Raw genomic sequence first — 14,713 nt, forward strand, 5'->3', positions numbered from 1 at the left:
CATGCCGATCGGTCGGGTCGGTTGAGGGCTGGGCCTGACCTGGCTCGGGAGGGTGGCAGTGCTGTGCGGTCCTTTCTTCTGCTGATTGGCACGCTGGACCCGTCGAGTAGTTGGTGGCTTGTGGTCGGGCGAGCCGATCCCTACCTTGAGCCGGATCGAACCCCCAACCCCTTATGCAACCATCGCTCAAAGGTCGAAAGTCCAGACTTCAATATCAATCAACATCCCCGAGTGAGGGGGTCACTTTCTTTGGACACCCCGGCCACCGGAAGGATTAGGCCGCTCCCGCCCCTCTTCGTCCATCGGAGTTGCGGGGAGGAAAACGTGCCTAGGAAAGGATGACTTAATGACGGGATGGGATGAGACCCGTTGCCTGAACTTGAAGGATAATTATGATCTCCTTACGACACAAGGTGTGGTGGTGGGCGGTCTATGGACGGGGCTTCGTCATCACGATCCAGGTATGTACCAACCGATACTTCCAACGGGCATAGTTAGTATTGTCGGTACGGACATCGGTAAATAGTCGAGTTTGGGTCGAATGTTCCACTTCAGATCTTATGTCACTTGAGTCGACCGGGTCGACCCTCCCAGGCCGAAGACGACGGGTTTCAATGGGTTCAGCTGGAGCCGGATTTGCCTTCATCCCCCGAGCGATCCAGCCCCGCCCCGCCCTCTTTCGAAACGCTCATTGATCATTTCATCGGTTTCTTGAGTGAGGGCGGGATCCGCGGGGACGCCCAGCACATACTTCACGTGGCCAATAACGGCTATACCTTCGAAGATCAGCTCTTCGTCTTACCCCTGTACCCTCTGGTCATTCAGAGCCTAGCTCAAGGCAGCCATTGGCTGGTGGGCGATGGGCGATGGCTGACTTACATATCTTGGCTCAAGCTCATGGCTGTGATGGTGAATGGCGTACTCTTTGTGCTAGCCGCAGATCTGTTGTATTCCTTGTCCCGGCGAGTCTTGCAGGACGAGTATCTGGCCTACAAAGCCGCCCTCTTCTTCTGCCTCAATCCGGCTTCAACCTACTTCTCCGCTCCTTACACGGAGACCATGTATTCGGTGTTTTCATTGGGTGCCATGTTGGCCATCGATGATCACCTCAGCTTGAAAAGTGGCGTGCTTTTGGCTCTGGCCAGCGGCACTCGGGCCAATGGCGTCATCAACATCGGCTTCGTCATCTACAAGAGTTTGACCGTCGTCTCAACCAAGACCATTCTGTTTGTCCGGGCCAAGAAAGAGCACGGAGGGCCCAACGCCACCCAGACACGAGTCCGAAAGCCAAAGATCTACGACATTTTCCCGGATTTGGCCATGCAAGCCATTATCCCGGGCATTGCCAATATCATCTTGTGCTTCGCTCCCATGGTGGCTTTTCAATGGTACGCCTTCACCACATTCTGTGATGCGAAGCGCGAGGAGATCCATTTCCCTGCCGCTCTCAAAAACGTGGCTCGAAACCAAGGTTATGTGTTTCCGGGCAACTTGAAAGAATTGCCATGGTGCCAACACGATCCTCCTCTGTCTTATCCTTGGCTACGACCGGAACATTGGGGCTTGGGATTCCTGACTTATTGGGAATGGGAAACGAAACAGCTTTGGCAAGCAGCTCTGGCAGCTCCGGCCTTGGGTAAGTGAGAAGCGAATACAATATACTAGATACAATAGAGCTCCCCATATCTACAGTACAGGGTGGCAAGACATCATTTGTTGAATACCACGTGTACCATGTTGTCGGTTTTATTGAGGCACTTGGTTTTCCATGGTTCTTACGTCCATCTATCAATCTTTCCTTCATACCATTGGGGAGACACATGGTTAGATTTTCTTATGTTATTACTACTGCGTTACATATGACCATGTCTCCTGAAACATTCTTACATTACCCAAAGATAGAAGAGGCACAATGGAGTATCTGTAGAGGAATACGATAAATCGTGAAAGATTCGTTCGAGGAAAAGTCTGTTTGAATCACAAAGGGATGTTGCGTAACATTGTATCTTGAAAAATGAAAACTTAAATCTCAACATGGAAACAAAAATTAGTTGCTGAATGTAATTTCTGTCCTGTGGAAGTCAAAAGGACATTCATTTCCATCAATAGTATTAAGCCATGAAACAAACGCTGGTACTGCAAGCATCACATGAATTCTCAAAATAATGAATGCAGACTCTCTTGACAATTATTTACATTTCATTTGATTATCTCTTGTTAGAAGTATAGCCTTGCGACATGATGAATGGTGAATTACCGTATGCTTTATAAAAGACCCCAAAAACTCACCAACTTCCCTCGTTCCGGGCAGGATTATTATTTTCTTTCATTATCTATGCGATTTTACCCATTCCCATCAATGAAGACATCACTCCTTATCCGGATGCACGAATTCCTGGTATTTTTGTGATACCCTATCAGCTTGCATTGGGTTGAAGTAGATCCAAATAACAATGATGTTCATGGCCCTAAAATTATCTCTGCTCAGAGTTGGAACGTAGCTAGTGGTTGAGAAGCCACATCTCTTTTGTAAATCCGACAGTGGTTGTCATGGCAAACAGATTATTCTCATCTGATTGTGCCGGGAGGAAGGCCAGGCAATATACGGTATATGCATGCAGGGAAGTAGTAAGACGTCGCATTTTACAGATCGCTACCTTTAAGTCTATCCTCTCTCCACTATAGATAATAATAAATTTCATTACTATTCATTACGTTGTTAGCATTCGAATATAAACATTAAAATAATGAATGGCTTTACGGCTTTTGTCACAGTGTGCCACACTTAGCAATATTAGTGAGAAAATCAAAATTGAAACCAGGCTCCTTGTTAGTTTTCAAAATTTAGGATACTTCAAATGTTTATATTTCTATAACCACTCTTAATATATTATCATAATTATCATCATCTAAGACGGACACGCCATCAAAGTTAGCTGTTCAACAATTGATATATTCCCATGATATTCTTAAAATCTTAATCTAAATCAAAAGAGTAAGGGTTCTTGGGACAATTTCAAAGCTATTGACTTCCAAATGCTCTAACTCAATTTCATTTAACACTCAAATCATATTTAAACATTAATCATCTTTAGTATATTTGGATTACATCCTGAGTGAAGTTACAAATTATCTAGAGTTTACCTTTAGTCATGATGTAATCCAAATTACCTAATATCTAGGCGTTTACAAAAGGGTACAATGGCAATGCACCATACTACGCTTTTTTACATCATTTTCTGTAGGAGGGCTTTAAGGCTTTGTTTGCCAACATTCTCCGTAAATGCCCTCCCCGTTCAATAGACAAAGCTGAACCTGTAACAATCATAAACATATTGCGATATTCCTTTAATCTCATGATTGAATATGCCAAACGTTATTGCAGCCTCACTATCCTAAAGATTGGAATAAGCTTAAAAAAGGCAAAGACTGTCACATAATCAGATCTTGAATTGCCATTCTTTAAATTAGTAACGGATAATGGAACGAACATTGAGTTGGCCGAACTAAACCAAAACATATCAGCCATCTTACGTTCTTTTTCTGAAGATGAATCATTCTGTTTCAGGCCTTATTTTGTGGCAACTAGTGGCATTTATGAAGATTCACAAGAAATACGCTCTACGCTTGGGCCTAGTCGATAATTCTCTTCTGGGAATTCCTCGTCTCAAAGATCCCCCTCTGACCACGACTTGGACATTGCCACGGGAGTGTTTTGTGTATATCGTTCACTCTGCCCTTTTGGCCATTATATGTCTCTTCTTCAACAGGATTCAGGTAACCAATCATTGATTTAGAAAACCTTACGAAGATCATTAAGAATGTCGGCACATAGTGTGACCGACCTACTACAGTAGGATCCAACATGACATTGCGGAATCGCCTCTCAACCAAAACAAGTACTAAATATGGGTATTTCTTATATCGATCGGACCTGAAAAATTTCCTAAACGCAATTTTGATCAAATATGTAGGCACTTTTTGAAATCGGGCAACCAAGGCCAAACACGCTTGTTGAAAATGACTTCTTAACGAGTGCTTCCTAAAAGTGTATAATGTAATTTGAAATCCAATCATAGATATTTAAGTTTGTCCCTCTTCTGTTCCTAGTTACGCTTTGGGTCTTTGGCAATTGAAAACTGTTTGTTTGATGGTTTTGATTGTAAAAGTTGTGTTGAAAAGTAAATTGCTTATTTTTATGAATAATGCATATGAATATGCATAGATTTCTAGACACTGAATGTCGGACGACCGACCACTCGGCTGATAAAACAGTACAATGGATGGTCTCCGGGGAATTGATCACAAACCGGTTTAGTGTATTGTTTAGCCAACCGAGTGGTCGGTCGTCCGACATCCAGTGTCTAGAAATCTATGGAATATGTCATCCAAATCTACTTTTAGTTTTCTTATCTAAAATAAGGCCCCCCATGAGAGTAAATGAGTACAATGTTACATAACTAGGTTAAGACTTGAACCGTGTGTGTGTCACGTTGGTATCAAAAAGAAAAAGATCAACGACCAGCCAGACAATCTATGAAACTTATCGATGATCTCTTGGTTTTTGGTGACCTTTTTCTAGGTTGGGACTCGACTGATTTGTTCCAGCTCACCCGTTCTCTATTGGATAGCAGCACTTCTGACCACGCCTTCTGAGGACGAATTAGTTCCCATCGAGACGGGTAAAGTCAATCGTGAACCCCTGGCCGGATCTGGAACTGACGCCCTCAGTCCAATCACGGACAAAGAACGCCTCCGTGAAGAACGACGCGTTTGGTTCCGAGTAGAGAAGGCGAGGAATCTGAACACTCGAAGTTCCACCATCCTGCTACAGGAAGTAATCCACAATGAAGTGGGTAATGCTATCAAGATATATTTTCTCGCTTATACTTTGGTGGGCACCGTCTTGTACTCAAACCATTTTCAGTGGTCTTGAACAACACCTCAATCTCTCGACATCGTAAACATCCAGCGCCTCAAGATGTAAAATGTAATCTCGACATTCGTGGCCAAAGTGCTTTGTCCCCCGGAACCTGTTGTTATTGGTTCAGATTGAGTAGATGTATAACACCCACATGTATCGTTTTATCAAAGGAAGCTAGTGAAAATTGATTTTCGCTATTGGCCAACCGCTTTTGAGTTTCTCGTAAGCTAAACCAAGATGAACACAAGAAGCTTGGCAGAGTTCTTGGTAAAACCAAAATCCGTGGGTAAACGTATGTCGAAAAGAGCCTTGACATGGAATTCAACTGATGTGCCACAATCGAAGTAAAAAACAGATAGCAATGGCCCTGATGGGATAATTTGGCAAGTTATCGTACTCCCGCATTGAGCCAACGATTTGATGCTTTGTAGGATCGCGATTTGGGGACCAGATTTAGAGCTCAGCCAAATATTTGACAAATGCAATGTCAAATATTTTTGGTGTCACCGTTTTGACTGTTTCACTGGAAAAAAATGTGAAATCTTAGGAAGGAACATTGTTGTAGCTCGTTTGAATTCCTCGTTTGAAAACTGAAGCCCATTTTCTAACCTTTTAGAATACTCACATCAACTTATACGTAATTGCGAAACATTCTTTACTTTATGTGAAGGCACAAGGAGACAACAAATGTTGGAATTACGTTCAACTTATGTTTTATTTTTTCTGCAACGAAGCAATGCCAATGCCAAAATTATTAAAGGCTAAGACTTTGAAGAAGAAATACTGATTTTCTTTAAAATTCGAGTCTCAAATGATTTTGCTATGGAGACAGTTATCTAATTTAACATTTAATTATAAAAGTTATTTCTTTGGCAAAATTGATCTTTTGGGAAAAAAGTTCCCAAAGGCACAAAATGACCTTTCTTCATTAAAGTCATTATCGGAATAACTTGCAAGTTAGAATTGACATAGTATGTTAGTTGTATCACAAAAAAGTAAAACGCATTCCTTGATCAAAAAAGGCGAAATCTTTAGACAATGTCTAATTTGCAAAATATAATATTTTATCTCTCTGTTGATGACAAAAAGCAAGCCTAAAATTGAAATAAACATTGATTTACGAAGGCACTCAAAAATCAACAAGAACAAGGGCAATCTAGTAATGTTATTTGGTGTACAATCAGCTTAATGGATTGAGTCTTAGATATGAAGAACGATTTCCTATTATGCATTGCCTTGTTGGCCTCGTTAACCAATCTTCCACAGGAACTACCTTTAAACCAAAAAAATATCTTCACAATTGGACAGAATTAAACACCTCAAGGTTGTATAATTCGACAAACCTTGATCGCTTTTGCTTCAGGTTTTGTTTTTGGTGTTCATTGTCTTGAGGCCATCACCCCTTAACACCCTTAAAGGGATTGAAGTGAGCCTGATGGGATGGATCACTTCGGTTTAAAATAATAGTAGGCTTGGTCTTTTTGCGTATATCCCATTTATCCGAAAGTTTAGAGCTGAATTTGCAACGCACCTGTACTTGGTCACTGAGCAACGAGATAAGCCGGTCTGTTCCCTGGATTCATGTTCCCTCTTCATAAGACTCACTTTGAGGCAAATGGTTGTTTGATGGTTTGGCTTGAATTATGTATTATTTATAGTCTACTAAGGAGGTGAATCCATGATGGTAATGATGAAATGATGATGTTGTGCGGCTTTTGCCACTCTGGTTCTCCCCCCCCCTCCCAAGAAGTATTGGAGAGTTCGTCCGAGTTGTACATGAAATGATTGATGATGAAAGAAGGGCACCAGATAGATCAGTCAAGACCTTGGCAATGGGATCTTAATAATTCGAGTTCATTCCAGCCCTAAAGTGCAATTTAAATACAACGAATACAATAAGGCAATAAGGTAGAGGAAACCTCCTAGCGGTGTGTGATAAAATTAGGATATCTTTAGGGTCTCATTGGACAACTTTAGAGCCTCTTCAAATCATGACAAATTGAAAGAACTTTCAATACTTGGAGCTTGAGAGTACCAGCCAATTCATCAAAATGCCGAAGTGCATAAAAATGGTTGCGAGTAATTTGAAATCACAGGGAAAATCAACTGGTTGGAAAAGGTCTCTGAAACCTTTTCCACGATGATCATAATTGTTGTTGATTTGTTATTGTTCCCATTGTTACCACTGTTGTTGCAGGTGTTTTTGCTCCTGCCGTCAGTCAAATCGTTTAACTCGTTCAAATAAATGAAATCAATGTCCATCACAGGTTTATTTATGATAACTGAATTGCTGCACCTGTCAAATGTAAGCGGCAAGCACCATTCCCAGACCGACCATCAAGGCGATTTGATCTGGGCTGGACAATGAGTGGGCGGCTCTGTTGAGTCCAAACGTTCCTCCGTACATTCGACAATCCGAGATGTGCATCCGCGTTCGCCCATCACTCACCACTCGGTTGAAGATCTGTTCCATGAGAATCTTTTGGCTCTCTTTTGTCTCCTCCACATTGGCGGGAGAATAGCACTCCTTCAAAAGCTCGGAACACTCATGAACGGCCTAGAACCAAGCGAGAATCAACCACTGCCGTCATTCAACAGTGTCCATTAACTGGCTTTCAATCTCCTGATGGAGGGAGCCCTTACGCGTACCTTGAACATGCCGTCACACATGATATCCATCATGGCATGACGGTTTTTGATGTTGTGTGACATATTATTCTGCATGTCGTGATTAGTCTGTTGAGTGCACTCATTGTAGCTGCCCAAGCCAAGTAAGAGAGAAAGACAGAAAGACAGAAAGGAAACGTGAAAGAGAGATTCAAAAACCCACGTGGGAGCAACATGGGTAGCGTTCATCCAAACAGAGCCTTCGATCAGCCAGCCTTTTGTTCCACGAAGATCAATTCGAGTAGGATTTCCATGGTTCAATTGAAACTCACCCATTGGTCATAATGAGCACTTGGTGTTCAGTGCAAAGCGCCGTGGGATAGAGCTTCTCTCGTCGACCACTTTCTTTGTACTCTCGAACCACGGGGCACAAGTCCAAATCCTCGTGGGCCTTTTTCTGCTTCTCAATGTGAAGCAGCAGCTCCAGCTGTGTGTCTTGGTGTTGTCTATAACAAAATTGAAACAAAGTGGATGCCGTTAGTGACCAACAAAAGAGATCACCTACATAACCCGGTACTATTGGAACATTCCTTATCATTTGAGGCGAATATCGAGGTCAAATGATACTCTTACAATGTCATTCATGGTATGCGAGTCCCTCCGATGAAGAGTACAAACTCTGCAATATGTTTTGCTCCGGGTCCAAAAATAGTCCGTGATCTTTGGAAACCCAGAAAATGGACTTGTGCAGTTGGTGATGATGGTGATGATGTTGGTTGTTTTACCTTAATTCGGTCTGATTGAAGCATTGGGCATATACGACTGAGCATTGGTCCAAAACCGCAGTGATCAGTTCACATTTGAGTGTTATATTCTCTGGCAAGTCATCCCAGAGTGAGGAAAGTAATGGCTGGATCACCACGGCCTTTCGGCTGCTATTCCTATTCGACTGGGTGGCCTCTACGTGATGCTCCTCAGGGATGGACATGGATCTGGACGCGAGAAAACGTGATTGAATTTGTCCCTCTAGGGCAACCACATCGGGCTGGCTGGAAGTGTCGGCACTGGATGAGAATGTTCTGGTGGCATGGCTCTTTTTGAGAATGGCTTCTCGACTGGACTTGGTGCATTCCACGTAACGTTGGTGAAGCCCATCCTCAACCGACGGGGAACACGGAACTTGTTGGACAGCCAAAACACTCAGTGACCACAGAAGCACCACTTGTCCAGAAACCAATGCTAGACCAGCAAAAGGCTTCCTCTTGAGCCTCATCCTTCTATTCCGAAGACGATGTGTCCCGTGTAGTACGCCAAGAGACGCTGCAATCAAACCAAGGGATGGAAAATAATATATAAGCAAGTGATAGCGGTGGTAGAAGTGGTAGACATCTGTCTGTCTTGTCAATCTCAAACACCATTGGTTATCTACTTTCAGCAGCAGATTCTTCAAGAAGCTGTTTCGAAACCTGAAGCTCGTTGAATATACTTCTCTAACCTCGGCAATATTGATTTGCTTCTCTTGCTTGGTGGCCAAGATACCCGTTTTGATAGTGAGGGTCATTTCGTGATGAATATTAGCTAAATAATTGAAGGGGGGACATGGGAGCGACCTATCACATAACTTTGACTGCCTATCCTGAGTTCCAAAGCCAGAATTTGGGCCAAAATTCGGCCATGGGAATTCATTTGGTCAGATATTTTGATCATATTGTATGCTGTTGTGTTCTAGTCACTGATATCCATTTCCATTTACACTTTACACCAGCTCCCGCCATCTTTTACCAAATAAGAATTCACCCAGAAGTTTTAAACTGTTTACGCTTGAAAACTTTTCAATGCGTTGAAAAGTTCTATGGCCTTCATCAATGAATCGCTCGAGACAAACTTTGCGTAGAAATTGTAATAGGATCCAATTCCACCATGTGCAATAATAAATCATGCTTGAGCCTGCTTGGGTTTAGGTGCCAGGTTGGGGTCTTCTACAAAGACAACAGAGCAAACACAAACCAAAGCCCCGCCATGCATCATTTTTGGGTACAATATCTACAATATGCATGCGTAATATGCAGTCCACCTGGCTCTCCTGCGCAAATTGCCTAGATGCACATTTCATTCCCAAAAATTACTTGTCTAATAGTGTCGTTAAATCGACTGAAGTCGCTCGAGATTGTACGAACCAAGGACGGTCGTCCACATAAGTTGATTTAATAACTTGAAACTTGAAACTGGAGCTTAATCAGTAACCAGTGGACACTGCAAGTCTAGCTGATGGAAAGCCGCGCCTCTACAATCAGAAACTACACCCTAGCAACCGTTCAGCTGTCACCCATTCGCTCTGAAAACGAGTCCGCTTGGCTAGCTCTCATCGCACTCTGTAGGCCTTGCTTCCTCTATGGTTAGACTGTCAAGTAGTTGATTTTTTTTCAATGAGAGATGTGCTTAGGTGTCCATGTTTTGATTTAAAGCAATAAAATTCCTGATTCAGGCCTTGGTGATGCAAAAAAAGCAAAAAAAAGGTTTAAGGACTATTGAAAGCGGAAGATATCTTATGGGAAACTTATTTCAGATGTTCCCGATCCTGGCCCTTCCTTTAACTATCGTAGATGTGAGGGGATTGATGAAGGATAATTAAAACTATTTCCGATTTCAACCGGGCGATTGTTGATGTAAAAGGAGGTACGTAGGAGGTAGAAGGCCTTCGTGGAGAACCATGGCCTTCGTCTTGATGTTATTGACTTGAAGGCCGTTCGTTCGTTGATGTTATTCTACATGCTCCTTTCATAACTTTTCATCGTATTTAATACTTTCACACATACAATATCTATTTTCAACCTGCTGACATGACACTTAGTAGTAACAAACGTTAATTGATGAAGATATCTAGGATACTTTTTCCTAAAGTGATGGATTCAAACGTTCTTAATTGATATTATACCAATAGTCCCAAGTTCTCAACTATATGTACGAGTTCGAGAGAGAAAGAGAAGTTCCGGTATGCATCTCACAACCGATTGTTCCATTTCGTGTGTTCTGAGCATTGCACCTGGTACAAATGTACAAGTGAATAGTTTGGCTAGCAAAAGTGCTCTTACCATCGAGAACAATGACGCTGAGTCAGTTAGATTGATGAGAAAACTTCTCGAGATCATAGGAGGAAACTATTCCGCCGTTTGAGGCCAAGCACCATTCTGGGAAAATACAAGCATTTTCAAAAGAATAGGAGATATTAATTTCTGGGCGGATGCCTCTTGAAAGGACATAATCAGAGGACAACTAAGCTTGGCGCTCTTGAGAGAGAGAATACTGCATGTACTCGTAATGTCCGGAGGTCAGGCGTTTGGCCTATTTGAAACCAGAGGCGAGTTTCTTGGCCGTCTCACCCATCTCACCACGGAGTTTGGTGCTTGGACGTTAAACAGAATGAAAATGCGCTCAACGGAGTGGTCAGTGGATGCTCATTCTGAGTAACGTCCAGGCATTACCTCTGAGGTAAGAGCGTTTAAAAACAGGCCTCAGTATCTTGGCTCTTTCTTTTCGTTTCCTCACTTTGAGGTACACTGTCTTTTTGCCTTGACTTTCCCACTTCTACATACAATGCAGTTTTGTTTCATAAGGGTCACTGTTCTCAGGTTTGGGATCTTTATATTCTCAGACCTGTCCATGTAGAGTGGGTGGGCCAGATTTAACAGATACTGTGTCAGCTCCTGATGTTGATGGAATTTGTCTGTAAGCCAGACAAAGGAGCGTGACGGCCAATCTTTCGAATGGGGTTTCAAGAAGTTCTTGACCAACCATGGCTTTTGCAAAAATCATGCTTATAGGAAGGTTATTTTCTATAGGTTGCTTGGCTATTTTTTGAGCCATCAGTAGCCTTCTTTAAACAAGACAATCTTATTTCAAAACTCTTCCCATTTATTAAGGTTTTTTTCATTCATACAGCTATTTTTCTATAAATAAATGTAGGACTAGTAACTGAGGATACAATAAAAGAAGCTTTTTATTTAAGCTGCACAAGGCAGGCCTAGTTGTAGCATAGCGGAGCCCTCTATAATTTCTATAATAACTCTTGATTTGGAGCTTCGATGAATTTGACTTTTTGAATAAGTATTAGAAACAATTCAGATTGTGCGAACTTTGGATGGAAATGATATTCCCAGAATTTGAACCACAATTCATAATAACTGCACTTGAAGCGTGTTCGCTGAAAACCTTTCTTCAAGCAATAACATCAATAAAAATGAATTAAACTGATTTCTTTAGAGTTATCTTATTATATTATTAAAAAGTGATGCTTAAGTGGCACTACTCAGTAGTTGGAGTTGAAGGCTTGTTGCGGATAGTAATGCTAAAAGATTATCAACTGTGTTTATTATTATGATTGCCTATCCAATTCATGGCAATTCACTTTTGTTTCTTTGAAATATCTCATAGTGTGCGTGTCCTAAATCTTTCCGTCAAGAGTCGTCACAATTTGTTCTCCTTGGCTTTACCCAAGAAGTTGAACATGTTGGACAGGAAAAAAATGTGATTGTTGGTGCCTCATAAGAGTGCTCTTTAGATGGCCTCCTAATAAGTTCAAAGCAGATCCAAAGACGACAAAAGTACATGCCTGGATTTATCTTTTAAAAAAAGCAACAGAAGATGGAGTATCCCAGTCCCATTTTGGACCTTAAAGTAAGGATTGGCAAAGTGAGGTCGACAAGCCAAGGAAGCAGAGACGTACATTTTGACTATTAAAACAATCAATACAAACAGCCAATATGAGAGCAGAGGAGAATACTTACGTACATTACTCATAGACCAAAGAAATCAAATTGAAATTTTGGGTAGAGGGTGTTTCAATAGTTTTCACAATTACCAATGACTCAGGGCCTGTTTTGGGTAACTGATCACAGCAAGACCACACCATTTCCTTTGAAATAATGGCCAATATACCAGACCAATTGGCAATTGGTCCTGACTTCTGTACCAGGATTCTTCTGTGAACTTTGTTTGATACAAGTCCCAGCCTCAAAGATGAGGAATGGAATGATTACATCTTGAGTTATGAGCTTGATCGAGGCCTTGTTGTTACATGGACCAGTATTTCAGAGAAAATGGTGCTTAATCTTATTGTAAGGAGATTGTAAGGAGAAGTAGTAACAGGTTGATAAGCACAAGCAATTTGTTTATTCCTCAGTCAAGCAGATCATTCTTGATCACATACCAACAAAATCGAAAAGCACCAAAATAACATCCTAAAAAATGACTAGGAAGGAGCGACGAAGTGAGCTTCCAATCTATAACCGAATCCGTCAAAATGATTACTAACCTCTCTTTTTCGTTAGCTCTGTAAAATGCTTCTTAAATGTCGGCACAAGCTTGATTACTGACTTTTTGTTTACATCATTTAATCTAGTTGTACCAGAATTGACTTTGTAGCATTTCCCGGAACGCCTAAATGTGAATGGCGTCAAATGCAATTTACTCTCCAATATATCTTTTTTCAATTCTAATTTGGAGCAACGCTTTATAAATCTTGGTTGAAAAATGCTCTGGGTGACTTGGCTCAAGGTCTAATGATTGACATTAATTCCAACGTTTCCATTCAGTACGTACATGAACTCCGTGTGGAATAATTTTCAAAAACCACCCAACATCCATACGTCTCTCACTCTTATAGTACAACACTTTCTTTATTTGATACATCCAACCATTCAACCAAATTCGGTTTGAGGACAAACACGTTTGTCCCACCATGTTGTTTCCTCACATATGAAACTTGTACCTGGTGTAGGTACATTTAAATAAACCGTGAAACAACTCCCTGTTCCCTAAATATCCAATCATCCAAATCTGTCGGCAAATGTCAGGATCTCATTTATAGATTGATCAGTTTCATAGGCGAAATTGAGTCTCTTTTGAATCAAAATATTGGAATCAAACCCTCATAGTTACATGATATACTACTTTATGAAATCATTATATATCAAAAGTTACCAAGTAGTTGCGTGGGAAGTAGATCGTTTGGTGAAAGTCGCTTCAATGTCTTTTCCCTGCGTTTCCCAACAATTTCTCGCCCTTCAGAAACCTTCTAAATTGAGCAGTATTGTAGGTATGCACGTAAATGAGCCCTTCCTTACCTTAGACGAATAATATTTTGATATTGCTTCCTTGAACAGGTCTGCCTGACTTGTTATCCCGCGGATCTTTCGAACGAAACTATTGTGTTCCTTACATGTTCCACTTGATCAGGGGTATGTGGAAGAGCTCTCTTTGGAGGAGTCGTCGTTGCCATCGGCGCTCCCTTACCTTGCTTAACAACCATTCTGATCTCGATTATCCCTCGCCCTGCTTACAGCTTACAGAGGCCGTCCTCGGAGGCGCTCAACCAACCACGCTACCCACTCATGATCAGAGAGAATCCACCAATACATGTAGCAATTGCAACTCGTATTTGGTTTCATTCATACGGACGACGTGTGTACCCTATGTGTGATCAATGTTAGCGACACCTTCACAATGATAAACAACCGCTTGTCCGTGGATCAAACCCTCAAAAGGTTGGGTTCCTACCCAAAATTCCCAAGGGATCAGTTCAGGGTATCACTTTCTTATGGAGTATTTCAAGGCCAGTAGGACACTAAGTCGACTATGTCCGAGTCAAAACAGAGGCACTTTCGAATCCTCCGATATCCAGTACAAGTGGCCATAGTGACACTTGCTCAATACGTACATACGCTGGACAATGTTGACTCGGTTATAACTTCAATATCCGTGAAGACAAGGAGAGGGATTCTTTGTCAAACATAGCGGTTCCATAGATTAGTTGGGTCAATACTCACTAAAAAGTCCAAGATGAAATTACTTGATCACATTCCTTCTTATTAGGATATTGGTCCTCGCCACTCACATTAAAACGTTCAGAGCCAAAAAATCTCTTGGTATCGGTCTTTTGTTATTCATTGAAATCCATTAGATTCGATCAGTTTCAAAAGGTGGCTAAAGAACAATATAGTGCAAACGTTCACTGAACCGTTTGTTGGAAGCCCATTAAGGGGCATGAAATGATGTCTAAAAAGTCTTGCTTATTTCTAGGTCATGTTTGTGTGTGCAAATTTTAGCGATGGCATAACTCTAAAAGATATAATAAATGTGAAAATACAAAACTGTGAGGGCTAAGGAAGTGTGCTACGGCATCTA

At 41.6% G+C, this 14,713-nt stretch overlaps 2 protein-coding genes across 4 annotated transcripts; one reads left to right on the forward strand and one right to left on the reverse strand.

Moving 5' to 3' along the window:
• The first annotated feature begins 28 nt into the window (after positions 1-28).
• Positions 29-7,183, forward strand: LOC131880474 (GPI mannosyltransferase 2-like). Its single transcript, XM_059227129.1, has 5 exons — positions 29-461; positions 556-1,636; positions 3,569-3,777; positions 4,583-4,856; positions 4,928-7,183. Exons 1-5 carry the CDS (start codon positions 393-395, stop codon positions 5,110-5,112), a joined length of 1,818 nt encoding a protein of 605 aa, XP_059083112.1. The 5' UTR covers positions 29-392; the 3' UTR covers positions 5,113-7,183.
• Positions 7,184-7,185: 2 nt separating this feature from the next.
• Positions 7,186-13,753, reverse strand: LOC131880475 (uncharacterized). 3 transcript variants are annotated; one of them, XM_059227132.1, is made up of 6 exons: positions 11,186-11,205; positions 10,624-10,719; positions 8,317-8,851; positions 7,864-8,037; positions 7,574-7,682; positions 7,186-7,481 (listed from the first exon to the last, which is right to left on the reverse strand). In XM_059227132.1, exons 3-6 carry the CDS (start codon positions 8,802-8,804, stop codon positions 7,224-7,226), a joined length of 1,029 nt encoding a protein of 342 aa, XP_059083115.1. In that variant the 5' UTR covers positions 8,805-8,851; positions 10,624-10,719; positions 11,186-11,205; the 3' UTR covers positions 7,186-7,223. The 3 variants fall into 3 exon arrangements, with proteins under 3 accessions (XP_059083115.1, XP_059083113.1, XP_059083114.1); XM_059227130.1 differs by lacking the exons at positions 10,624-10,719; positions 11,186-11,205 and adding an exon at positions 13,654-13,753; XM_059227131.1 differs by lacking the exon at positions 11,186-11,205 and having other exon boundaries at positions 10,624-11,168.
• Positions 13,754-14,713: the final 960 nt, after the last annotated feature.

Source organism: Tigriopus californicus, chromosome 5, assembly GCF_007210705.1.
Source record: "Tigriopus californicus strain San Diego chromosome 5, Tcal_SD_v2.1, whole genome shotgun sequence".
Classification (NCBI taxonomy): domain Eukaryota; kingdom Metazoa; phylum Arthropoda; class Copepoda; order Harpacticoida; family Harpacticidae; genus Tigriopus; species Tigriopus californicus.